We start from the raw sequence: 26,238 nt of genomic DNA on the forward strand, positions 1-26,238 counted from the left end.
AAATAAAACATCTAATCACTCTTGCTTTATTCAATCACATATTTTATTCTCTATTTATCTTTCTTACTTTATCAATTTTCAACATAGCCCAAAAGTTTAGGCTTTAACTTAGTTGAGATGGAGGGAGTATTTATAAATAATAATTTTTCTGAATTGGGTAGCTGACTAATTAAATTTTATTTTCAAGCACAAATTATTTGAACAATAATTGTAAATTAGAATTTAATAATTCTCTTAATATAAATAATTACACGATGAATTCCTAATTCAAATGAGTTAAATAGATGGAAAACATATTATAAGTAATATGGGTATAATAATCTGTCGATATTTAATGTTTGACGTTTATGGCTTTGGATCCGGATGCCCTTGATAGAATTAATATAAACAGTTGAAATGTAGTAACAAAATATGCACTATTTATATGAAACTGACTATTTCAATTATTGAAGCACCAGAAAAAATAGATTAAGATGACACGTCAATACAACATCATTACAACTTGGCACAATCCTCCTACTAGTATTATTCATATTCATAATCCATTAGGGGTGATTAAAATTGTTTATCTCAAATTATGATTGTATTAGATGAACAAAATAAGATTCGAAATGTTTTGTTCTCTAAATCTTAAAATTTTAATTTCATTCAAATTTTGATCAAATATAGTATAAGGGTATTCAATCGGTTTGTTCTCTAAGTCTTAAATTTTCTATATCATTCAAATTTTGATCAAATGGATAAGGATATTCAATCGGCGTTTTTATAGGTGAATATGATATTTTTCCATCGAAGTTCATAACGTGAATGCCATATTTTAACAGCATGTTTAAACATTCATTAGATCTTGATTTCAGAGTTAATCTCAATTATTTGATCTATAATGGATAACTTGGACAGTCATTTATGTCATCAATCATTCAATTAGATGATTATTTATCTTTTATTGCTTTTTCATTAATAATTTTCCCCATTTCTCCCTTTTCTTTCCCCACATTGAATTGTTGATGCATTCCAGACATTCAACGTGGATTGTGGTCCCTGCAAACGTACACAATCCAATTCATACAATTATATTATTAATATCCCCCAAAAGTATTTCATTTATGTATTTTCTTAATTTTATTTGGAAAAAAAATTGGCTTGTCAATATCCATGAATATCCCAAGAACCGAAAACGTGTCCATTTCAACCAATGGAGACGTGTTACGTGGGGACTTCTACTCTTTGATTTTTCTTCTTTTTTACACCACAGTTTCATCTCATTAATTCCTATATAAACATCACATTTCCTTTCACTTTGATACCTCATCAACACACAATTTATCAAAGAATTCAACAAGAGAGAGAAATCCAAGAAAAAAAAATGGCAGCTGCAGCAGATTTACGCGTGGGAGAGCTCACAAAGCTAAGAGAAAAAATCACAACAAAAAATCCATTCTTCCTAATTTCCAGAAAAATGGATGCTGAACCAAAACAACAGCCACCGCCGCCGCCGTCGACGGCCAGAAGAGAGGAGACAATGTCGGAAACCACCATGTTCTTGCTCATGGACCGCTTCTCACCGAGCTGAGCCCAAACCAATCTTCTTTTTATTCTGTAAATCTTCACAATTATGTACAAGAATGTCGCTTTCTCTACAACTTCGTGTGTAAATGTAATACTAGTATTCTCTATCATATCACAAATATACAACTCCTAATCTTGATTAATGTCTCCACATTCAAAACTCACAAACCAAATAATCAACTATACATTGAAGCGCTAGGATCCATCGTAATGCTCTCACAAGATGACTCATTCATGCTAACCGGTTGCATCTCATCGTTCCACTTGAGAATCTCCCGCCCGTACCGGAGAGCCCTGTCGACGCTCTCCGCCTCCAGCCCCGTCCCCGAGATAACGAACAGTTTCCGGTCCGTCAGCGAAGCGAACAGCCTCTTGAACTTGACCGCGACGAAATGGAAGGCGCGCTGCGCCAGAGACGGGTTGCCCTTGCTGTTGGCTCGGTGCGGCTGGATGCTGGTCACCGGGTTGAAGTCCTCGAGCCACGGGCATCGCTTTAGCGGGGCGTCTTCAATCTTCTCCTCGAGAAGGTCTAGCTTGTTCAGGATGAGGAGGAAGTTCTTGTCGCAGAGAGTAGGGTGCGTGACGATGCTCTCGAACATGTTCTTGCTCGCCACCATCTTGTTTGTACGGACGCCGTTTATGTCCTCGTGGTACTCGTCGTAGTCGGTTAAGGAGACGCACAGCACGACTAGGTCCACGTCTTCGAACATCTCCAACCACTTGCAGTTCTCTCCGAGGCTGCTTAGATGAACTCTGATGAGTTGATATCTGCATGAACGGGGAAGCGATGATCAGTAGCAATAAAAGCGATCGACCACATTTACCTTACGAGTGATTGATCGTACTGTTAAGAATATTAGTATTATGTCCCACATCCCACATCGATGATGTGACATAGCCTAGCTTAGTGTTTTGTACTATATATATGTGGCCTGTGTTTAGTAATAAGATACACCAAATACACCACTACTTTCTCTACTATGTCTATTTACTTTTCCGCTTATATCTATATTTTACTGTTCTACATGGTATCAGAGCGGATGCGAATCCGTCTCTAGAAAATTAGGGTTTCCAAAACAAAAAAAAAAGAACTAAATTAGGGTTTCTGCCGATGCCCGCTCTACTATCCCCACTCTGCTCTTCCGTCACTACTCTACTCTACCCGAAATTATGTTTTGTTCTGCTCTACTGCGCTATTATGCCCAAACTAGGGTTTGCGGTGTTGCTGCTCTACTCTGCCCAAATTTGGGTTTCTACCATTACTATATTGCACAACTGCTCTTCTCTGCCCAATATAGGGTTTCTGACGTTGCTGCATTCTGCACTATTATGGTTCTGCTATACCACTCTTTCCGAAATTCAGTTCTGCTATGCTCTACTCCGCTACTCTGCCCAAACTAGGGTTTTTACGTTGCTGCATTCTGCGCTATTATTTGCATGCTGTTCTACTCCTGCTCCGTTGCTCTACGCTATTATCTGTCTGCGCTCTTACTTGCTTTTTATCTACCTGCTCTCTTGTCAGCAGTTATTATTCTACTCCTACAGTTATCCTCCTGCTACAGTTGCTACTATGCTACAACTGTCACTACTACGCTGCATCTACTACTTCTGCTCTACAGTTGCTACTTTGCTGCAACTGTCAATGCCTGCATCTGCTACTTCTGCTACAGTTGCAACAACTGCCCTACAACTGCTACAACTATACTACTACCTGCATCTGCTACAGTTGCAACTACTGTCCAACTGCTACTCTGCTACAACTGACACTAACTACCATGCATCGTCTACTCTGCTATAGTTGCTACTACTGCCCTGCATCTGCTACTACTGCCCTATAGCTGCTACTCAGCTACAGCTACTACTACTCGGCCTTGCATTTCTACTTATGCAACAGCTGCAACTACTACTACCCTATAGTTTCGGCTACTACTATTGCTGCGGATGTTTGAGGAAAAACATTTTTGAGAACTTTGTACCAAGCTGGCCAATATAGATGTTCCAGCTTGAGGGGGAGTGTTAAGAATATTAGTATTCTGTCCCACATCGGTGATGTGACATAGCCTAGCTTAGTGTTTTGTACTATAAATATGTGGCATGTGTTGAGTAATAAGATACACCAAATACACTACTAATTTCTCTACTATGTCTATTTACTTTTCCGCTTATATCTATGTTTTACTGTTATACACGTACTAACCTCACTGCCGAATCATTCTGATCCGCTGAGTCCATGTACCAATCAAGAGATGATTTTGGGAAGGAGAACTCCATAGATGCAACCCCGTTGGACGAGGTTATCCCCTCCGCGTACAAGATGTCCATTTGAGTAGGCTCATAGTCGTTTTGTGTGATCTCAACAGCCTTTAAAAACACAAGGATGCTGCTAAATATTCCACCTATGAAACTGGTACTTCATAAGAGAGATAGATAGATAGATTATACAGCAAAACTTACGCGATCTAAGAAGTAGTTAGCAGCTTTTGGCAGCGAATGTAGTTCATTTCTCCGGCTGTAAGTTGCTTGAAAAGCTTTGTCCTTCCACAGCTCCGCAATTAAAGGCGAATACATTTGTGTGGCAGCTGGAAATATGAGCTCCATGTTGCCGGAATCCATGGTTTGAAGTAGCCAATCTGAGAATGACTTCAGCTTTCTGCTAAGTGAATATATATTGCTTTCGTCGACCGACCCAGAGTCTCCTATCACCAATAAAACCATTTCAGCAACAACAGATTGCTATGAAAAAACTATTTTTAACTGAATTTCTCCCAATAAAGCTTTAAGATTTAGTATTATAAAGTTGTAAATACAGGATCCTTGCATACTAAGCATGGTATCACAATATCCCACAACTAGAACGAGGCAGTTTTGTTTGCTTCAGTTTTATAGTACAATATATTAATCACGCTATTAAAAGATGTTGATGTGGAATTCGATATGCATACCTGAACTTGAAGGACCAGGTTCATCCGCTTGTTGTCTCCTCATCTCAACCATATAATCTTCTTCAAAACGAGCACGCCCCTCAAGCAGAAGACCGATATAGCTGTATACATTTCTTTGGATTACGAATTTGATGCTCTGTTTCTCATCTTCTGAGAATGGGACACCATATACAATCTTGGCCTGGAGTGAAAAGTTATTTGAATATGTTTCAATTTTTTAAGAACAAAGAAATTTCTGGTTTTTCATGTTTCAGTTTGATCAATTTGCCACATTCTAACTAGACTACATCTTAACATGCAAGTCCAAATAACAATTAGTAAGAACCAGAAATGTGGTCCAGAGCTCTACATGCAAAATCAAAGAAACAGGGGAACCATCAAAGAGCCTAACACATAACTTCGTAATCAAAATCCAACAAATAGAGTCGCAAATTATATGCAGCATACATTGTATATTGGCTGGTTATCACCTAATGAAATGATGCATTTTTGTGAAGCATACCGAGCTTTAAACAAAATTGTAACGGATAGAGCTTGCAAAGTGAAAAACAATGATTTCACAGAAACTTCAGCATATTGCACACTGAAAAGCAAGCAAAATGTTGTTCCAACAAAATTAGAAGAGTAGTTCTACTAGTAATGCTATACCTGTTTAAATATGGTGCTCGTACCAGACTGGTCACAACCAACTAGGAGAATTTTGTTCATCATTTTCTGATCCCTTGCAACAGCTGCAGCTTTGTCAACTTCTACACCGTCAGAGAATAGTGTATCGGAAGGATATGGCAGAGACAATGCAGCACATACTATCTTGACCCTTTTCTGTTACAATTTTCACCATATTCAGTCCCCGATTATAACATGCATCAAAGAAAAAACCATAATACCAAACGACTGTAGGAAAAGGAAATTCGTTATACCCTCGCCCACAGATGGCCCAAGGTATTATTCATTCCTTCATGCATACAGGATCCATCTGCTGTAAGCCAAAAGTGAATGTGTCCTTCACAGTTGATTCCAGCAGCCTGAAAATGTTGCACAATTAGCTGAGACTCATCCTCTGGGAAACATGAAGATACAAAAAATAATTTTAAGTGTGATAACCTGCAACATCCAGAGCTCTGCTTTAGTGATCCTCCGATTATTTATCAACACATTTGTGTCCCCATTGCTAGCATCCTCAGCAATTTGATAACCGATAGCCAGCTCGGCAGTGATTATCTGACTTGGTTTCTCTCCCTCCTGCACAATTAAGCGGAAACTATCACTTCAGAAAGTAGTTCGTGGTAATAGGAAAACATCATACAAAGAAGACAAAATAAGCACCTTTCCCCAGAATCCAGAAACCTTATCGTACCAGTACTTTCCAGGTTTTAGCTTCTTTGGAGGATTTGGGCTGCTTTGCAACTTAACCAACTCTCCAATAGACAGAGGCCTGCCATTTACGCATATTAGATGGGACGGTAGCTGATTAGCTTCACACGAAAGCTCAGAGCTCATAATTTTATTGATTGTATCACTGGCTAGCAGTTTCTTCAGCATTCCAGAACTCTTTCCAAGCGACCCCCTTCTTGATTCATCAATCGGGTATCCTATGCAGGTGATGCATTTTCTCCCTTCTGGCATATCACCCATTGCTCTGAGCAGGCAATTTTTACAATACTTTGCACCACAAACAAGGCAGATTTCCTTCTCTGCAAACCGATTCCCTTTATGACACTTATAGCATGAACCTTTCTTCCCATCATTCAATGCCACTGGCCTCTCTGGGAAATCTGCATTCTCATATTCATCACTCTCCTGATAGGCCGAGTCAACCGATGGTGAATCACGAAAAGTCACTGCAGGCATTCTATTGCCTGGACCAGAACTCTCATCGCATGATGAATTCTCGGAAGAAACCTCCATCGCCTTGGAATGGGGACTTCTATCATACGTTACAGCAGCAATACATCCCTCGTCAACGCCCTCAACACCCGAGCTTCCTAACAAGTGACTCGCATCATCAGGTAACCTACTGCCATCACTCGAACTTTGAGTACCACCCGATTCCTTGGACTCTCTAGCATATCTGTCTCTGGCTTCCGGTGCAACTTCCGCATCCGAAGCCTTCTCAGGTTTCCTTGAATAAACCCTCCCCCCGGACCTGGCAAGTTTACTAGAACGCTCAGCCGCTTCAGAACCCGAATTCGACTCCCCTAACACATTCTTCTTAGACTGATCACTTTTGGCTACAGGATGAATAACTGGTACGGAGAAATCCTTCAACACAACAGCCCTAGCCGCCACGGATGCGGTCGGAATCCGGCGAATATCAATGGGTACAACCTGCGGAATATCATGACTAACCGGCGGCCCACTATACTCCATCGCGAAGGAGTACTCAACACTAAAATCATCATCACCACCACCATCATCGAAATCCTCGTTCTTCGCGGAAGAACCAGGCAGAATACTTCTAAAAACACTCGTCATCTCAGCTAAACACCGCCAATTTATTCAAAAACTCACTTAGAAACACATACTTCCACAATTAGTCAATTCCTAATCCTCAGCCGCGAAAATACAGCAAAGGAGACATCTAATAGAAACCCTAATGAATTCCGGACAATTAAAACGCAAAAACCAGTGAATTTTCGACAGTCGGATCAACGGTGCGATTGAGATTGAATGGAATCGAAAATTGACGATTGCATCAAGTCTAGGGTTACCGAAATTGAAGAAATCTTGACTAGTTCAGGTCCTCGGAAAGACTTGAGAAGGTGAGGGAGTTGAAAATTGGAATCGTGAGTGTTTGACGGGTAACATGGTGGGAAACTGTTACGTATTTTTCGTGATTTTTGAACAATTCATAAACCAAACAACCTGCTCCTTCATGACTTTCCACTGCCACGTGGGGAACAATACCAACTCTATTGTATTAAATTATTTATTTTTACATTTTTTAATAGCTGTGGGAGACGAGGGGAGATCAAACCTAGTCCTTAAATTTAAGATGGGAAAATACCACTAGATTGCACGTATGGGGTAGTTTAATTTGGGGTGATTATTGGATTAAGTTATACGGTAATGTTTAAAATGTCATAAATATCCAATGGTATCAATAAAATAATCGAATATTGTTTAAAAAAATGTAGTCTTTATCACATCTCTTAATTTCAGTATCACTACTATTTCACGAATTAGTAAAAAATGTTCTTCAAATTATCACAACCTTGAATATTGCTCCCTCCTCCCAAAGAAAAAGAAATGATCTCTTCTTTGAGCGGTAGAGATAAATGTATTTCCAATTTTAGTAATGAATCATCTTGATTGCAATAAACCAAAATGAAAAGTGTGTCATCTTTAGTTGAACGGGGAGTACTACATGATAAAGCCAATATATTATTTAGGTCATACTATCATAGAGTATAATGGGCCGTAACATTGGAATTTTCAAGATTATTCTTGTCTCTCATTCGCTCTTGGAATTAGCATTTTAATAGTGCATATAGGGGTATTTGTTTAAGTATATCAACTAGTATAGTGGTAAGTATTTCCGCTTGTCACCCGGGTGACCTGGGTCGATCCCCGACAACGGCGTTTTAATATTTTAGTATATTTACGATTAACCATTTTTTCCTATAAAGATACAGTTTAATTTCCACCACTATTTTCAATGATTTAGCCTTTGAATATGTCATTTTCAGCTATTTTCTTTTAGTTTTCGTCAATTTATGGCAAAGAATTGAAACTTGTTTAATGGATGACTATTTTTTGGTTCCAAAATATAATGTAACATGTGCGATTTGGAATTTTATGTTTTCGTAGAAGAAAACTTAGAAAAGTTATTGATGTATTAATAAGATTATATTTTAGGCTCATGCACAAATTGGTATCTTGATATTTATATTTGGATAAATACTCGAACTGATAAACTGATTGGGTTTATTATCCATGAGGCCTGAGGGTCCATATCTTGATCTTTTCATCTTGATGAAATGCAAAGATCTTTTACTTATGCTTGTGAATCTGGCTCGATTAGCCTAACCTGGTAGACTCACGAACTGTGAGTCGACTCGAATAAGCTTGCACTCGAACATGTTCGTGACTCATGAGCCTTACCAGTGTTGCATCATATGGCATGAGGTCGGCTTGTGAAAGTGCTCGAGCTTTTAAGCTTTTCGAGTCAAGCTTCGAATAGCTAGCGATCAGCACCGTTCATTTACATCCTAACTACTTACTCTCTCCTTCCCGTCGCAAGTGATCAACTTCTTTTCGATACGGGATTTAAGAAAAATGATATTTATTGAGTTAAATGGAGAGAATAAAATCTGAGATAGAAAAAAAGTATGAAAGATAAAAAAAGAGAATAAATATATTGCTTTTTGCCGAAATATGAAATCAAACACTTTTAGTGGAATAATGCAAAATAAAAATTTATATGAAATCAATCACTTTTAGTGGAATAATTCAAAATAAAAATTTGATCACTTGCAGTGACGGAGGAGTATAGAATAACAAAATTGTTCATATAAGTAGGATTATTAATTTAAAAAATAGAGAAATAAATGTAATGGCCATTTCTGAATCTAGCCCAATATGTGGAGGCAAATGGACAGGCCCAAATAAATGCTACCAGCTAAAAATGACTCGCATTTCTTCTTCAGCAAGAATTTCATGTAAAACTGTTGAATAACCGTAAATTGCAGCGCCAAAACGACAGAGAATTTGCAGCAATGGAGTTATATCTCGAAGACGGAAAACAATTATCCCCTAAATCATCCACTCTAATTCTGGTTTGTTTTAGTTTTACAAAAAAAATTCACTCATATCTTCTGTTGCCCTAATTCATTCATTATCGTGTGATTTTTTAAAAATATCATGTTTGTTGTTTCATGATTCTCGTTTCAGCCGGCTCTGTCGATCGGAAATGTAGGACAGTTAGCTGTGGATCTGCTAATTTCGTCTCTAAAAGCGGAAAAGGTCGCCTGTTTAGACGATCCAAATGTGCTTCCTTGCGTTGGCAATGATGCTTATTCGGCGTCGCCTCTCGGAAAGCTAGCTCTTTCTCTTGAAGGTTATTTGCATATTATTTAAATTTCAAACTTTTAGAAATTTCAACACTTTGTTTTTTTTGTAGTATGTTGTTAATTTTGTGTATGCAAAATTTGGTGTTAAATATCTCAGCTTATGAAGCATCTTTCAGTGAGTTGACACTTGTGCAGCAGCGGTCTCCAGTTGTTAAGGTGCGATATTTTGGTTAGTTCAGTTTCGGAGATAGTTTTTATCTAGTTACTGTTATTGCATTTTATAGTGCAGTTGGATCATTTACTTAAACTGGATTGCAAAGTAGTAGTGGCAATTATCTATAGCTTGTTCTTCCAGTAAACTATCTAAGAATGCTTTTGAAACAGGGTATGATGATGGCATATGCTAAGAACATAGCAAATTTTGCAGCTGCTAACGGAAAGAAGCACATCGTCTTGCTTTCCAGCTTAGATTTTGGGCGATGGAGGAATATTGATATGTCAAGGTATTACTCTAGATAACCGTTTGTTTATCTAACTCTGTAGACATTTCCTGCTAGTGGAATAGGCAAGACACATGCAATTTTTAATTCCCTAGTTTCAATTTGTCGTCTTCTGATCATAGGCAGAAGTTGGTGATCCGTCCATGCATTTGTTGCTAAGATATAAAGTTCAACTCTGCAGTTAGATAAACCGATGGGATTATGTCACAAGCAAGAACAAATACTTGTTTAATTTTGTCTCCATATTTGCCTTATCTATATCAATATTCGCATGCATGCACCACATACATCTATACGATTTCCTCAGCCTTTTTCATATAAGTTCTTGTTGTATGTGTATAAAGTTAGGCAGGCAGTGAGAAATTTGAGGAATAAGTCTATTGGTTATGCAGTTATGCTGCCAATTGTTTTGTACTGATGAAGTTTGGTATACTTAACGAATTCAGTGGTGATATATACCAGTGGCTTGCAGATCTATTACTTATCTAGCTCCAATTTGGATGGAACTGATGCTGAATGTGAAAGCCTTGGGTGGAAAAAACTGCAAGATTATAATCCTGCCCTGAGAATGTGGAAGTATCTTGACACATTAGCTCAAGAAGTGTCTGTACCTGATGAAGATTCTCCTTTTGAGGAATTGGGTGATGAAGATTACTATCCAAGTTTACCTTTTGCTGCACTGTTTTCATGCTTTAAGGTAATGGTTTATAATTTTAAATCAATATGATGTTCTGAGATGATATTATATTTATTGCATGATCCAGCTTGCAGAACCTGCTTTTGGGATTTTTGGATGGGTAGGCTATGCAATACCATATGAATAACCTCTCCAGTCTCTTTCAAATGAACCTTTTGGCATTTGTAGAACATGGCCCGACATGCTGTAGCGGCACATATTTTATTCGTGTGGAACTTACTATATGTTTCACATGGTTTGTGAAAATCAATCAGAACACAAACCCTGGAAAGTTTTAGGAATAAACATTTGTAACCTAAATAATCGACGGGTATGATTTACGTATTACAATCATTGTTATTTGAAATTCCATGTGTTTTGATAGGCTAAAGGGTTGAAGGTGACTTGCTTGTTCTGTTACTGCTCGGAGGGAGACAATATACCCGAAGCTTTCTCAATGGCTGAGGCAGCAGGCAAACTTGTTGGATTGAATGACTTTCTGGGTGAGCTATACTCTTCTCCTGCTTACCTCATTCATCAGGCTCACATATTGTACATGTTCTTCCTTATTGTTCTTTTTCTGATTATTCCCATCAATACAAGTACCTAAATATATCATATGGTGAGCCTATAACCAAACACATGCATCTAAATACATCATATGGTGCACTATATTAAATTAATATCTCGAGCATTCTAGATAGGTATCCAGAAGTTATGTTTGCCTTGTAACTTCTCAACCTTTGATGTTCAAGTACTTAAGCTTTAAAGCAAGATATTCAACTCTTCTTGTTCAAGGTTCCTTCTCGGATATGGGTTGCAATCTGACTTCTTATGAATAATAATAAATTTCAGACAAGGACAATGGTGCTGGTAAATGGATCACACCGTTCTCATGGCAGAGCGTATACGGACCTCCAGCAGATATGACTCTGTTCTAGGCAGTGTCTCTATGTATTTACCTTCTACTATGTCTTATGTCTTTTTTACTGACAATGGATGTGCCAACTTATATCATTACTTGACGAATGAAATGACGGCCTCTGTTTCAGTTTTGAACATTTTATCTGAACAAACTCCTATGATGATATTCGATCTAAATTCAAAATTATTGATATAAGTCTACGGAACTAGACACGCAACAAGGCATCATAGTTGAATTGATCTTGGCAGTGGCATTTGAATTAGGACAGTTGGTTTTCATATTTCTGTGAGGTGCTGTCACGATTGAATGTGTAAACTGTTATGAAGCATGTAAATAAAGTAGAAAGTAGAAATGCAAGGATATGAACATTTCAATACACTTCATTCCATTATGCAATTTGCTAAAATGTTCAGGCTAATTTGTTTGGAAACTATTCACAATTGTTATATTCTGAATTTTGAAGGGAAATTTTCCTCGTAAAGGATGTTTCATCTTTAGAAATACTATTCTTCAGTTACAAGTTACAACTGAATTTCCAGATCGAGAAGAGTTCAATAAACGAACCTCTCTCTCTCTCCAAACAAAAACAACGGTTAGACATAGATTGTGAGGTAATATATCCCTCTCCAACCAGAAATTGAAAAGTGGCCAACATATTTGGTCCCATTTCCCACCAAATAGCAATGTGGGGTAATTTGCCACATCCCAACCACAACTCTTCACTCTTTAAGTCGTCAAATCAAAGCAACAACATTTTTCAAATAAAAAAAGCAACATTTTTCAAGTTCAAACACCACTAACATTTATTATATCACATGCCATTATCTCAATATTTCCACACTTAAAATCCAAATACATATAATTATACTCATTCACCATGTGAGTACTAGGCAATGTAGCCTGTCGGCAGAGCTCACACAGGATGCATGGTTCCCTAGTCCTCATCCATCAAATAGTATAATCACACAATTTGGCAAACTATTAAACACAATTGTAACCATTCAACAATATATAGTATATGAATCCATGTTGTTAAGAAAGAAATAGAGGCAATACAAAAGGTTATGCCATTATTTTCTCCCACCAACTTTCATTGTCTAAGTAGCACTCAAGCTCCTTGGAAACTTACTAAGAAATCACGAAAAATGTTGAAAAGCTGATTCCAGAAAATTCTAGCAATCACCAGTCAAGTGTGATCTCACCTTCAACACTTGCAATGATTGTTTTGGTGAAGATTTGTTGGTGGAGAAACCATGAGGAGCTGATATATAGAACGAGGAAATAATCAAACAGAAAATCACCAACGGAGTAGATCCTCTGCGATCATAGCATAAAGCAATGAAAAGTGTACCGGGTTCTTTAGGAACAGCAGCTAGCATTGCTTTAAGATTTGGCCAGGTCATATTCTCTTCATCGTCTATAGTCTTCATGTCTTTAGGAGTTGGATTCTACAGCTACACGGCCTTTTGGTAATTTCTTTCTCAACACTGTTGAATGCTTGCACTATAGTGCCTATACCTGTATCATAACAAACGATCAATAAGGCCATCTTTCATATTGCTGTGGCTATTGTGCAATAGGATGTTCTTATAGTATGTTCGTCTGCAAAACGCCCAAAGTTTCATCATGTATTTGCATATGTCAGCTAGTAATGTAAAGTTACAAGCTGTAACAAAAAGACAAGTGTACAAAAAATTCACAGTAAGCAGCTCCAGAAGGAGAAACCCCTCAATCACAAGAATAAATGATAACCTTAAACATGTTAATACAGGCACTCATTTATGAAAATAGGTAGGTGTGATAGTACTAGTAGCAGTCCAACTAATATGAATGGGAGAATGAAGTAATCACATATCTTAGTTTATTTTCAAGAATGCAGATAAAAGAGCTTTCAACTTTTCAGATATTTATATAGAAAGGGCAACTAGAATATACTTGTGCTTACGGCTTACTAAATGCTCTAAGAGTGACTAATATAGTAATTCAATTGACCACTTTATGGTTATCCTTGCAGCTTTTCAGTAACAATCATGGGCTTGGCTATTCCATGGAGTTTCACTTTGGCGATACTTGATGGATATTCCATCCTGACTAAGTTCCCCGTACATCAATCTGGCATTTTCATGGTTATCATAATAGGGGACTTGGTAATTTCTACTCTTTGGTCTATATGTCTAGATAAGATAAGTCATGGAATGACAAAGTTAATGTTTATAGGTCTTATCCTTTCTCACACTAGCAGCAGCGAGCTCAACTGCAAGTCTTGTTGATCTTCTGCTAAAAGCTGATGTGTCCTTTTGTCCCCCGAGACTCTGTAGTAGATATCAGATATCGGCAGCAATGGCTTTCTTGTCATGGTTCCTTTTGCTGGTATCATCTCTTTTCAATATTTGGCTACTTCCATGGTTAGACACTGATTGAGAATCTACCAAAGACAGAAATAGTGTAACACGAGTGAAGGCAATGCTATTGAATGCTATAAGCCTATAAGAAGGTTGTGGGCATGAGTCTTATGACTAACATCTTAGATTTCTAGCAAAGATAAAGGTCAATACAAGTCATAAGAAAAATTTGGATGCACGTGAAGGCAGCAGCATGGCAGTGAACAGAGACAGAATTCATTGAAAATCAGCAGAAGGCCTAAACTGTAGCCAATTTGAGATTGACGGTTCAGCTCTTTGAGAGGGTTTCCTGTTGGACCGACGCATGTCAAGATACTCTGTGACGAAAAGGTTCTCTCCCCAGAATTCCACATCAAAATTTGATATCAATACTCTATTTTGTACACATGTGTGTATGCTGAAGAACAACATGATGACACTTGAGTTCATGTAACTATCGCTTCTATGTTTAACTGAGAGCATGTGTTATCAAGTAGTAGTACTGAAGACTTAGGGTTGTACTTACTTTAATTGTATAAAACTACTTATTCGAAAAGAAGTGGACTAATAGCATGTGTGTGAGACGGCCTATATTAATTTATTTACAAAACCAGGAACAAGTATGCGAGATAAACAATACTCTATGCAAGGACCCTTCAATGCAAACAGCACACATTACGTTCATGAACACTTCAATATATTAGGCACAAAGTGCACTAATATATTATGCAACCAGAACAGCAATGCTAACAATTTTATACAGTAATCCGGTAAACTTCCATTATAATTCTAAAATATCTTTTAACAGAAAGGCTATGCAACAAGGTTTGAGCATTACCTTTGAAGTCCATATATACGAGGGGGCACAGGCAATAAGCATCTCTATGACCTCCTGATCTTATGGTATTATAAAAAGACTCCTCATATCTTCACTCAAACAAATCCAATAAGATCAAACTGTGAGAACTCACCGCTTAAGCACAGAATAGCGCATCACAGAGAACCACTGGGGTCAAGGTGCTCCATTCTTTGATCATACGGCCAACTTCTACTCGGACTATGTTTCATTATCAAGCATTTCTTTCCTCAGTTTACTCACCATGGCTTCATTTCCTAGTTATCATAACCATCAATAAATACACCATACATATCTGCGTTTGGTTGAAACCCCTTCACGGCCATCTCTGCCTGAATCTTCAGAGCCTCTTCCATCTTTCCCTCCCCACACAAACCTTTTACCAAGTTCTCATAATTCTCCCTTTCCAAAGCAGCATCATGCTTCTTTGAAGCCATCCACCAAAAGTCAGATGCTGCAGAAATTTCGTTCTTATCACAAAGCAACCTAATGATAGTATTAACAGTAGAACTACTTGGGCTAAATATTTTCCTACACATATCCTTATACAACATCATCGCGGAATCAACATCCCCGATTTCACAATACCCGTTTATGAGATGCTCAAAAGTAATACAACTACTATCCACACCTTGCATCACCATTTCTCGATATATCTCCTCTGCTCTCTCAACCTCTCCAGCTCTGCAAAGCCCTCCAATAATGGTGTTATATGCTACTGCATCGTGCGTCAAACCTTTATCCTCCATTTCCTCCCATACTCTCATCGCATCCTCCATTCGTCCGTTATCACAGTACGTAGCCATCAACACATTAAACCTATACACATTTGGCAAACACCCAACTCTCGCATACTCTTCCCACACCTCCTCCGCCTTATCCAACATCCCCTCCCTGTAGAAACCAACTATAACCACATTCAACGTGTTCGGGTTTGGAAGATTTAACCTAATTTCATCGCCATTAGAGCATCCACAATAGCGCCTAGCGCACCGCCTAGCCGAGGGCCGCGCTAGGCGGTCTATTGCAGCCGCCCAACGATTTTCGCGAAAAAAACCGCCTAGCGCTCGGCGGTTCCGTGGCGCTAGGCGATGCGCTAGGCGATCCGCTAGGCGCTATTGCAGCGTCCGGATCGCCTAGCGCACGGCCTAGCGCGAATTTTTAATTTTGTTTCCGAAACACTATATATACGCGACTTGCCCGTCATATGGGCGCGGAGGACTGCACGGCAGTAGTTTTTTTTGTTAATTATGTAATTTTTTTTAATTAATGTACTTTTTAAATTTTAATAATATTATTGAATTTTCTCGTATATGTATCGTAAATTAAATTGCGTATTTTGTGTGATTGTTAATTATTTGTTTTATATAATTTTGAGTGATGTGGCTATTGATGTGGCTGGGCTATTTTTGATGTGGCAGGAGGATTTTTAGTGTTGATGATGTGGCAGGAGGAGTTTGTGACTAGGCTATGACTGGGCTATTGCTAGCCTATTCCTATTGTGGATGGCCTTATCAACCTTTTGATGAAAGATTTCTTTATACAAATCATATCCGGCAAAACAACTTCTGGTCTTCGACACCAATTCAATTAAACAATTCAAAGTGCTAGTTTTCAACAGCACTCTCTTAGACTTCAAAACTGAATAAATCTCAAGCGCGGAATCGATCTTTTTTGACTCCGAACAAGCTTTTACTAACAAATCAAACACAAAGGGTGCTTCTAGAATCACAACAGCGCTTCCCGGCTGAGCATCGGAGAACGCAACCATGGCTGACTTAATCAGCTTGAGTGCGTGGAGCTTGAGCCTAGATCGAGAGAGAATGTGAATGGCGGTGGCGTAGGAGGAGGGGGGATGAGAGGTCAGAGAGTGGTGGACGGTGAAGTAGAAGAAGCTGATGGGGTAATTCTTTTGGGAGATTTATTTGTTTAGAAGACGCATGAGGATCATGCGTCACTTTTGCATAAATCAGCCTGCCATCAGCAGTAGCTCTTTTGGGGGCGGTAGGGGTGGCGGACGCGGGATAGGCGGGGTTGGGGCGAGCCCGCGGCTGGGGAGAATTAGCCGCGCCTACAGGCGCCGCGCCCATAGGGGGAGGACAACCGACACAGTGGATTCAATTTCGAATTTTTTTTTACCTATATAAATACCACTCCCCACCACCTATTTTTCACCATTTTCACAAAATCCATCCACTCACTATCTACATAACCACTCTCTAAAAATGCAATACAACGAATATTCTGCCATAATTAACTCGTTTTCTATTTATTTACACTGCGATTATTTTAATTACAAAATTTGTGGGCTATTGGAGGTGTCCACTATAGTGGCGGAAATAGAATTTTGGGGCTGTGGACAATAAAACTGAGGTTATGGACAAAAACTGGGGCGGGGCTATTGGGCGTGTCTGCCTTATAGTGGATACCCTTACGTGTGAAATACGAAGTGGATATTATGGGCAGATCATATCATGTTTAAAATCCTATTTTCAATATGATTTATATGTCTTAGAAAATCTTATTTCAAGCATAAAAAAGAATTTTAGGTTCAAAATAACTACAAAATTATATCTTAAGGCTCAAATGGATCGTCAGATGGTGGAGACATGTTTCGTCATTTTTTTCTTGATTCACAATAAAGTATTTTTTTACTATGATCTTCTTTTCGATTTTATTACATCAAGAATAATAAAGAATGAAAACGGTTTAACTAACTTAAAACTCTATTTATTCATCAAGAAAGTAGTGTTATCCCCGGACTATTCCATCTCTCCAGCCTCGCCTAAATACCAACCAAACTTAAATAGTGAATGGAACATTGTAAAATAGCCACTATCGAATTCCAGTGGCAGGACTGTGTTCCACTGCCACTCTACAAATTAAGACCACCCGCACCGCGTTACGCGGGTGGCACGAGTCCCGTTCCTCCATGACGAGACGGGCGCGGGACACGTTGCAGCGTCCCGTCCCGTCACCAGCCCTCCGGATCACCCGTCACGCCGAGACGCCGCGCGAGACGTCTCGCCACTCGCTCCCGCGCCACGTCGCTCGCCGGGGCCATGCGTGACGCCCACTCGCCGGCCCGCGAGGGGGTTTCGTCACGCTGATGCAATAATTCATTTTTTTAAAAATTCGAATTTAATAAAAAAAATTAAGAATTCGAATACGGTAATATTACCGTTTTCGACCGTTTTCCTTTTTTTTTATTTTTTTACTCTATAAATACTCCTATTTCATCCTCATTTCACACATCTAATCTTCTCAAATCATCTCTCTTTCCTCTCCAATTTTCATCTCAAATCATCTCTTTTATTCTTCCCCCAAATTTAATCGATCTAATGGATCCATATGAGCAAATGCGTCGAATAATGGAAGAATCACTTGAAGAAGATCGACGCCGGGAGGCGTAGGAAGCCGCGCCGCCCTAAAGACGCTCCCGGACTTACATCCATCGTAACCGGGAGGAAGCCGCCGCAAGGTTAGTCCGCGACTACTTCTGCAATAACCCGGTTTGGGGAGATACCTACTTCCGTCGCCGTTTCCGCATGCGGCGACCGCTATTTCTCCACATCGCAAATACATTGGCAGTCGGGGAAGAGTTCTTCCAAGAAAGGTTCGACGCAGTCAGCCGTCCCAGCCACACGATGCTGCAGAAATGTACTGCAGCAATCCGTCAGCTTGCGACTGGACAAACGGCGGATGTGTTCGACGAATACCTCCACATTGGAGAAAGCAATGGGAGAATGTGCTTGATCGAATTCTGCAAAGGCGTCCGGACAGCCTTCACCGACGAATTTCTCCGGAAGCCAAGCACGACAGATTGCCAGTTCCTGCTCGGCCTTCACGAAGAAGTGCACGGATTCCCCGGGATGCTTGGCAGCGTCAATTGCATGCACTAACAATGGATGAATTTCCCGGTGGCGTGGAGGGGGTCGTACACGAGCGGCCACAAAGGCACCCACCCCACCGTTATACTCGAGGCCGTTGCCGACTACCGGCTATGGATCTGGCATGCGTACTTCGGGGTCCCCGGCTCTAACAACGACATAAACGTGCTCCACCAATCCGACCTCTTTGCCGAAGTTTTGGATGGTAAAGAGTCGGCCATCAACTTCACCGCTAACAACCGATGCTATAAAATGGGGTACTATCTTACCGAGAACATCTACCCGAAGTGGCCAACCTTCGTGAAGACGTGCACCAGGCCTGTGAACCCAAAGCAGGCGCTTTTTGCGCAGAAGCAGGAGGCTGCTCGGAAGGATGTAGAGCGGGCGTTCGGGGTTCTCCAAGCGTGCTTCAACATTATCAAAGCCCCGGCTTGTACGTGGTTATGGAGAGCATGGTCGACATCATGTATACGTGCATAATCTTGCACAACATGATTGTCCAAGACGAAGGACCCGAGGCGGGAAATTGGTTCAACCCTGAAGCCCCCGGAAGCTCTACCGCAAGTAGTCCGCCACGCAGTGGAGGAGTGCATCCGTCTATACAAGAACAGTTGTCTATTCGGGCAAGGACACGCGACTCTTCCGCCCACGCCCAACTCCAAGATGATCTAATGGAGCACATTTGGGTAAAATTTGGCGGAGGAAATTATTAAATTATGTATTTTTAATTTTTTTAGGAAATTATTAAATTATGTTTTTTTTTACCAATTTTATGTTGTAAGTTTATTTTATTTAATGAAGTGTGTTTTTATTAATTGAATTTGGTTGTAAATAAAAATAAAAAATGAAATTGAATGAATAGTAATTTAAGGGGCAGATAAGAGATGGAGGGTTGCAGGTTCCGTCTCTTAGTTAAGAGATGGAGTAAAAAAGTACAGTGAGACCCATGAATAGTAATTTAAGGGACGGTTAATTGACGGATAATTGACAGCGTTGCGGATGGCCTAATAATGCTTAATAAAATCGTTATATCAAAATACTCACAACGACGTCGTAGCGGGAATTTTGCAAATCAAATGAGCCACAAACTCCTACTCAATTTTCCCTCCATTTTCTGCATCTCTCTCTCTCGAATTCAGCAGTAACAGAGAAACACACGCAACAACGACGCCATCCCGGTGGGGAGTCTTCACCCAATCACGTCATTCGACGTAGGCTATTCCCTCTAACAAACTGCTCTCCGTTTCTTCAGCTATATAAAAACCCTCCCATCTCAGTAACTGCCAATTTCACTGTCAGATTAGCTCTCCCCAAAATCCTCTCTCCATGGCGGTTTCTCTGCGCTTCCAGCTCCCACCGCTCCTCCTCCTCCTCCTCCTCCTCCTCCTAATCTCACTCTTCATCTCCGCCGCCTCCGACTTCGACGGCATCCCCTCCCCCTCCATCTCCCCCTCCCTCTCCCCTTCCTCCGCCGTATTCCACACTCCGACTCACACCTATCCCCCCGCTCTCTTCGCCACAATCCTCTCCACACTCGGTTTCCAGGAGCTCTCCTCCGCCTCCGTCACCGCAAACCTCTCCGCCACCACACCTCTCACCATCTTCGCCCCCTCCGACGCCTCTCTCCTCTCCTGCCCCTCCTGCTCCCTCCCTCTCCTCCTCCAGGAGCTTTCAATCCCCGGCCTCTATCCCCTCCACTTCCTCCTAACCCTAACTTTTGGTACCAAAATCGAGACGATCGCTCCGAATCGGTGCCTCACCGTCACCAGCAACGGCAAGGACAAGGTCTTCGTCAACGGCGTCGAGATCACCGGCCCTGACGTCTTCAACAACGGCCTCGTCGTCATCCACGGCCTCCAAGGCTTCGTCTCGCACCTCTCGCCTCTCTCCTGCAACGTCGAGCGGATGATGTCGCTGTCGTTCCCTTCGCCGTCGCTCACCTCCGCCGCGCCGCCGTCGCTCTTCATCATGCGCCTGATGCTCAAGGACGCAATAATCCGCCTCCGCGCCACCGGATACAGCGTCGTCTCCCTCGCGATGCGCGTCAAGTACGCCGAGCTCGCGGAGCTGAAGGCGATGACGATTTTCGCGATCGATGATACCGCGATCTTCTCCGGCGGAGGCAACGCCTACTTCTCGAACTTCCGGTTCCACGTGGTTCCGAACAGGCGGTTGACGGCGGCGGATTTGGTGACCTTACCGACGGCGACGTCGCTGCCAACACTCGACGCGGCAAACAATCTGGTGGTGACAGCCGGTGGAGGCGGCGGACCTTCTGCACCGATGAAGATCAATTACGTGAGGATTACCACCATAGATCTCCTGCACAACACCAAAATTGTGATCCATGGATTGTCATCGCCGTTTCCGCACATGATGCCTCATCAGGCGTTCAATGTAGAAGCTGGAATGCAGTCGGCGGTGGAGCTTCAAGATAACCGTGGACTCTGATTCATCAGATCTTACTGATTTTACTTTGTAAGTGATTCATCTGATCTACTGGTTTTACTTTGCAATTGATTCATCTGATCTGCTGATTTTACTCTAGAATTACAAATTTCACTTCAAACACTTGTACACACTTCCTCTGAATATCAATTCTCTTGAGCTCTACTTTTCTTTCCGATCGTGATCTTTTGTATCTCTGTTTTGTTTTCAATTCATATCATTTTGACATGAAGATAATACTGTTGATCATGAATTTGACGAATGATTAAGAACTAGGAAGAATCCAGTGATTTGATAAGAATTTGACGAATGATTAAGAACTAGTACGAAGAAACCAGTGAGTAAATAGTTTGATAAACATATTCTTCAAGATAGAAACAGAGAAACATGAATTGAATAATTCATCAATATCCAGAAAAGCTAAATCGGAAATGATGGTTGGATAATATCTACAGCTTAGATATTACTACTAAAGTATTTCAATCTCCGCCTCCACATGACCACATTGTACATGCTGCAGCATATGGACTCCTCTCCATCAGCAATATACACAGTTATTCACCAATGTCGAGAGCCCACACAACACCACACTAGCTATACATAGTTTAAATAATCTTCTCCTACCATCATAAATATAATCTTTGGAGATCAATAAAGTAACGAAATGATAATCCATGTCATATACTACGCTATTCCCGCTAGGGCCAGGACAAAAAATAAGTCTGAGGATCCACTTAATGAGCATCCGCGGGTAGGTTGAGATCAAACAGTTTGTCTGCAGAACTTTCTTTTCTGGGACGCTTCCGGGACTTTAAACTCTCATCGGATGTCCCAGATGTTGATGCCTGGTCTACTCCTGCTGGGTGTCCTACAAAATATGCACCAAAAGTGTCACAAGAGGGTCCAATAATTCGGCTAACATTCACCACCAACATGTTCTCAGTAAAACTATATCGTTATGTCTCAGCTATATTTAAGTTGCCATGCATCCATAACCAACCCGTATGAGTAAGATTATCATGTCGTCACTAGATAGTTGACGAATAAATACCCAGATTCAGTTGGAACTTACACAGTTGAATAAGGATTTGAAGGCTTCAGAAAGCACATCGAATGTAACCCTCTGCAAGAAAAAGTTTTTAAATACAAAGCTTCCTAACACTACAAATCAAACAACAAATGGAAAACTACATTTGCAGGAATTGCACTAGAAAATCTATCATTTGAATACGCACACCATACGAGACCATTTCACATAATTGTGTCCTACACTCTTAGTTCTAGCAGATATAGCACTTTAGCATCAAAGAAGGGAGCAATCAACATAGCTATTAATAAAACAAGTCATCTATGTGTTGCACATTTTAACAATTTGGATTAACTAGATTACAAAACGATGTATAGAAAGGAGTATTACGCCAGCAGAAGAAGCAATATTTACTTCATGTGGTTATCCTCTTTATACAAGGTAAATTGAACTTGTTTGTATAAATTTTGTAATATCCCACCACAACCCATTTTTTACAAACCTATAAGTTACTACATTAGATCTAAATTTTCAGACAAATATACAATTTCTGAAACATATAACCTATCCCGCAAATGTTGTACCCAAGACCTGAAAAAGGCATTACCCCCACCCACCATAGTTCTTCACAAGAAAATAAAAATAAAACCACTTTACCATTAGATCGGTCGGCTTCTTTCTGACATTTACTATTACCGCTGGCTTGAGTATTCCATCCGACAATCAGCTCTTCAGCCTTCTCAATGCCGTTTGAATGATAAGGCGCTATACTATGAATGCTAAATTCAAGTGAACCCAATAACTCATTCTCGATGCAATCATACCTGCAAAACTAGGATAAGTAAGCTTTAAATTCACTGTAAAGATAAAGCTTTGGTTGACAATTCAGCTTACATTTTTTTGCATAGGCTGTCAATGACAACACAGAGATTAATGACATGCATCCTTATCTGCATGACTTGCTCCTCAGGATACTCAGCAAATGGCTCCTCAAGAAATTTGGATAGTTTTTCAACGTTTGACTCCAGTTGCTGTTGTTGGTCCTCAAATAAATTCTGTTTGATTTCCCTTTGCTTTTCTGTCATCTCATCTTTAAACAAGTCATCTCCAAACATGTAGAAAGCAAATGGATATGAATAAGAAAGGCTTCGTCGTGATCTGAAGAGCCTATAAAGTCCATTAGTTACCCAACTAAATTCCCTTAACTTTAAATCTCGGGCTTCCAAATGCGACACCTTTTCCTTTACAGTCTCCCTCATCCGAGATTCCTGCTTAAAGGAATCAGTATGAGCTTTATACCGATTATGATAATGCATGTATCTATATAGGTCTCTCTTTGCACGCTCAGCTTTCCTCTTGCCGTCTTCTTTGTATCGACCACAGCTATGATTAGCAATACTGGACCAGGTATGGTCTCGTCCAGTAGCACCACCACACAACCAGCTACAGAAGAAAATATAATCAGAAAGACAGATGGTGCAACAGGTTCATCTTCAGCAGTCTTTATTAAGGTGAGTCTACAGAAATGAAAAGGTGGAAGGGCAAAGAACACTTACCAAAATGCCTGCCCGCATACACAGCTAACTAAATTGCAACCACCATTCTTCTCAACAGGTTTGTGACACTTGGGACAAGGCTTTGTATGTACAGTAATCCAGTTCACTGTCTCGGATTCATCCCGGCATTTTTTACTCCAAAGCTTCCACATCAAGCATGAACACGGGGAATGTGCCTCTGATACACAACTGAAACAAAACTGCATACCACAAGAACACTCAACTTCACATAATTCATCATTTTCAACTCTTATTGCATTCCCACAATGGGGTGTACTTGGACACCATTTGACCATTCGGTTGTCTTCAATGTACGACTCAAGAAGATAGCGGTCAAACTTCTCTGCAAGATCTGGATGTTGTGCACTAACTAACCTTCTAACAATAGCTTCATCACAAATAGCATTGCACTTATGAGCCATGCACCTCATCCGCTTGCTTTGACCCTCATTAATTTTCACAATGAAATGCCCTGTCCAACCTGGCAAACAAAATACCAAATACCTAATTCAGCACATCCTTTTTTACTGTTCCAAAGAAAAGCAAGATAAGCTATGTGTAAACATCTATGAAAGAGTGAGAACAAGTATCTAATGGAGACAGTGTAAAATGCTAAATGAACCTACAGAATGCCTTACTACAGCCTCATAATGCTACAGAGGGATAGAGCTAGATATAGTTAGTTATGCATGTCCCAATATAAGCCCAGAGCATAATACACATATAAGTAAAGGCTCTTACAATCGTTGCAAAAGCAATGGCTACAGTCCATTAGGGTAACATCTTTTGCAGGCACATCATCCATACATATATGGCACCTTACTGTAGATGTAGCCTCATCTGGGTCTAGGTCGACAAATTCGGCCAAGGTTACCCCTGCTTCAGCAAAAATACCAAATTTTCCCTTCTCAACGTAAACTGCAATCACTTTCTCAACATCCCATCGGAAATGAATGAGTAGGGTCCTGGCATGGTGTTCTCTCACTGAGAACAAGTCCATCACTCTCCCCAAATCTTCTTTCTGCACAAAATTTCAAAATCTCAGTCCATGTTTTGCCAAAAACCAAAAATCAAGAAAAGAAAGATTGAAGGGTGACATGCTGTTATTTTAGACCACCATAATCATTGATTAATTATCATTATTTGTACTTCCATCTGTTTCATTCACCATTATGGCATAGAAGATGGTAGAAAAAACTTTGGAGAGCTGGTCGATAAAAGGGGGAAATGGTGGGCTGGTCCGTGGTCGAGTAGGGATATTGATCGAAAGATATGGTGGGGAAATCACTAGACCAGTGATTAAAAGGAAGAAGTGCAATCCTTTAGTAAGGGTTTTATTGTTTCTCTAGCTAAAAAGTGGTCTTTTTTATATCCCCATATCGGAAGCTAAAATAACACATTCTAGATTCAAATTTTAGAAATTCTATTTCTTTTAATCATAATCAGATTTTTTATGAAGTAAAGAAATCAAAGTGAACACATGATCAAGCAAATCAAACATTAAAATAAAAACAACATACCTGTGCAGCCAAAAGAGACTCTCTTGTAATCACCTGAAAATCACAATAAAAATCCCATATCACTAAATTTAACCCATAAACTACCATCATTTTCAAAATTTCACTATAACATCAAATACATACATATCTTAAGAAAAAAAAAATAGTTATTGATGGTTTATTCATAGAAACAGTCAGATGAAACATATATAATGCTGTATGAAAAAAACTAACACTTTTTTAATAAACAACAAGAACGGATTTCTGCAAAGAATCCAACAACGGTTTTAACCTTCGAAGAAATGAAACAGCATCAATGCACTATAAATTTTCAGGAATAACAAACAATCGATCAAAAGCTGATAAATCATACGATCAGAACTATTCTTAATTAAGAAATCAAATGATTTTATTTGTAAAAATGTTCGATAACCATTCGATTCACACATAGACCTAAACTCGAATGCGTGTACCTTGCATGAAGGGGCTTTGGATGATATCCATTGAGCATCATCGCAATCGTTGTTCTCGAGTCCGTCGAGCGATTCCTCCTCTTTATCGGATGGATAAGATCCAACATCATCGTCGCTGTTGCCGCTCAAGTAATAATCGTCCTCCATTAAATAAAAAACAGTTATCCCCTAAAAAATACGTATGTATTCATAAAAGGAATGGTAAAAAATAGGCGCTGGATGCTTCCGATTATGGTGAGATCGGATCAGGAGAGGGAGGCGAGATCATTTTCCGGCGAAATTCTGCCGATGATTGAAAATGTGAGAGGAGAGAGGAAGCTGCAAGTTTGGGGAGAAAGAGGGTTTTGTGCTTGCGCCTTTACTAATACTATGCGACTGTGTGTAGTGAGTGTATCATAATTGGGCTTTTGGCCTAACGGCGTCGTTCCAATGAGTGGTTGTTGACCCCTGCCATAAAGTCAAACGGATTTCTTTTACAGAGTCT

The 26,238-nt window shown here is 40.0% G+C and overlaps 5 protein-coding genes and 1 pseudogene across 8 annotated transcripts; 3 read left to right on the forward strand and 3 right to left on the reverse strand.

Annotated features, from left to right (window-relative positions):
* Positions 1-1,570: 1,570 nt before the first annotated feature.
* LOC121741780 (extra-large guanine nucleotide-binding protein 1-like) lies at positions 1,571-7,357 on the reverse strand. 2 transcript variants are annotated; one of them, XM_042134682.1, is made up of 8 exons: positions 5,838-7,357; positions 5,616-5,753; positions 5,432-5,536; positions 5,160-5,333; positions 4,512-4,692; positions 4,024-4,262; positions 3,767-3,930; positions 1,571-2,337 (listed from the first exon to the last, which is right to left on the reverse strand). In XM_042134682.1, the coding sequence occupies exons 1-8, from the start codon at positions 6,984-6,986 to the stop codon at positions 1,746-1,748; spliced, it is 2,742 nt and encodes a 913-aa protein (XP_041990616.1). In that variant the 5' UTR covers positions 6,987-7,357; the 3' UTR covers positions 1,571-1,745. The 2 variants fall into 2 exon arrangements, with proteins under 2 accessions (XP_041990616.1, XP_041990615.1); XM_042134681.1 differs by having other exon boundaries at positions 4,024-4,265.
* A 1,774-nt stretch (positions 7,358-9,131) lies between these two features.
* On the forward strand, positions 9,132-11,760 carry LOC121742172 (proteasome assembly chaperone 2-like). 2 transcript variants are annotated; one of them, XM_042135228.1, is made up of 7 exons: positions 9,132-9,289; positions 9,405-9,570; positions 9,681-9,739; positions 9,908-10,026; positions 10,486-10,720; positions 11,085-11,202; positions 11,555-11,760. In XM_042135228.1, exons 1-7 carry the CDS (start codon positions 9,230-9,232, stop codon positions 11,638-11,640), a joined length of 843 nt encoding a protein of 280 aa, XP_041991162.1. In that variant the 5' UTR covers positions 9,132-9,229; the 3' UTR covers positions 11,641-11,760. The 2 variants fall into 2 exon arrangements, with proteins under 2 accessions (XP_041991162.1, XP_041991163.1); XM_042135229.1 differs by lacking the exons at positions 11,085-11,202; positions 11,555-11,760 and adding an exon at positions 10,788-11,075.
* An 833-nt stretch (positions 11,761-12,593) lies between these two features.
* Positions 12,594-16,632, reverse strand: LOC121741711 (annotated as a pseudogene).
* LOC121742173 (CASP-like protein 5C1) lies at positions 12,825-14,561 on the forward strand. The gene is made up of 3 exons (XM_042135230.1): positions 12,825-13,093; positions 13,639-13,771; positions 13,842-14,561. Exons 1-3 carry the CDS (start codon positions 12,963-12,965, stop codon positions 14,043-14,045), a joined length of 468 nt encoding a protein of 155 aa, XP_041991164.1. The 5' UTR covers positions 12,825-12,962; the 3' UTR covers positions 14,046-14,561.
* A 3,407-nt stretch (positions 16,633-20,039) lies between the features above and the next one.
* Positions 20,040-21,364, forward strand: LOC121740962 (fasciclin-like arabinogalactan protein 21). The gene has a single exon (XM_042133628.1). It carries the CDS (start codon positions 20,078-20,080, stop codon positions 21,200-21,202), a length of 1,125 nt encoding a protein of 374 aa, XP_041989562.1. The 5' UTR covers positions 20,040-20,077; the 3' UTR covers positions 21,203-21,364.
* Positions 21,365-21,564: 200 nt separating this feature from the next.
* LOC121742469 (probable E3 ubiquitin-protein ligase ARI2) lies at positions 21,565-26,115 on the reverse strand. 2 transcript variants are annotated; one of them, XM_042135607.1, is made up of 8 exons: positions 25,755-26,115; positions 25,303-25,335; positions 24,524-24,803; positions 23,783-24,263; positions 23,121-23,669; positions 22,884-23,050; positions 22,272-22,322; positions 21,926-22,067 (listed from the first exon to the last, which is right to left on the reverse strand). In XM_042135607.1, the coding sequence occupies exons 1-7, from the start codon at positions 25,899-25,901 to the stop codon at positions 22,297-22,299; spliced, it is 1,683 nt and encodes a 560-aa protein (XP_041991541.1). In that variant the 5' UTR covers positions 25,902-26,115; the 3' UTR covers positions 21,926-22,067; positions 22,272-22,296. The 2 variants fall into 2 exon arrangements, with proteins under 2 accessions (XP_041991540.1, XP_041991541.1); XM_042135606.1 differs by lacking the exon at positions 22,272-22,322 and having other exon boundaries at positions 21,565-22,067.
* Positions 26,116-26,238: the final 123 nt, after the last annotated feature.

Source organism: Salvia splendens, chromosome 7, assembly GCF_004379255.2.
Source record: "Salvia splendens isolate huo1 chromosome 7, SspV2, whole genome shotgun sequence".
In the NCBI taxonomy this organism is placed as follows: Eukaryota; Viridiplantae; Streptophyta; class Magnoliopsida; order Lamiales; family Lamiaceae; genus Salvia; species Salvia splendens.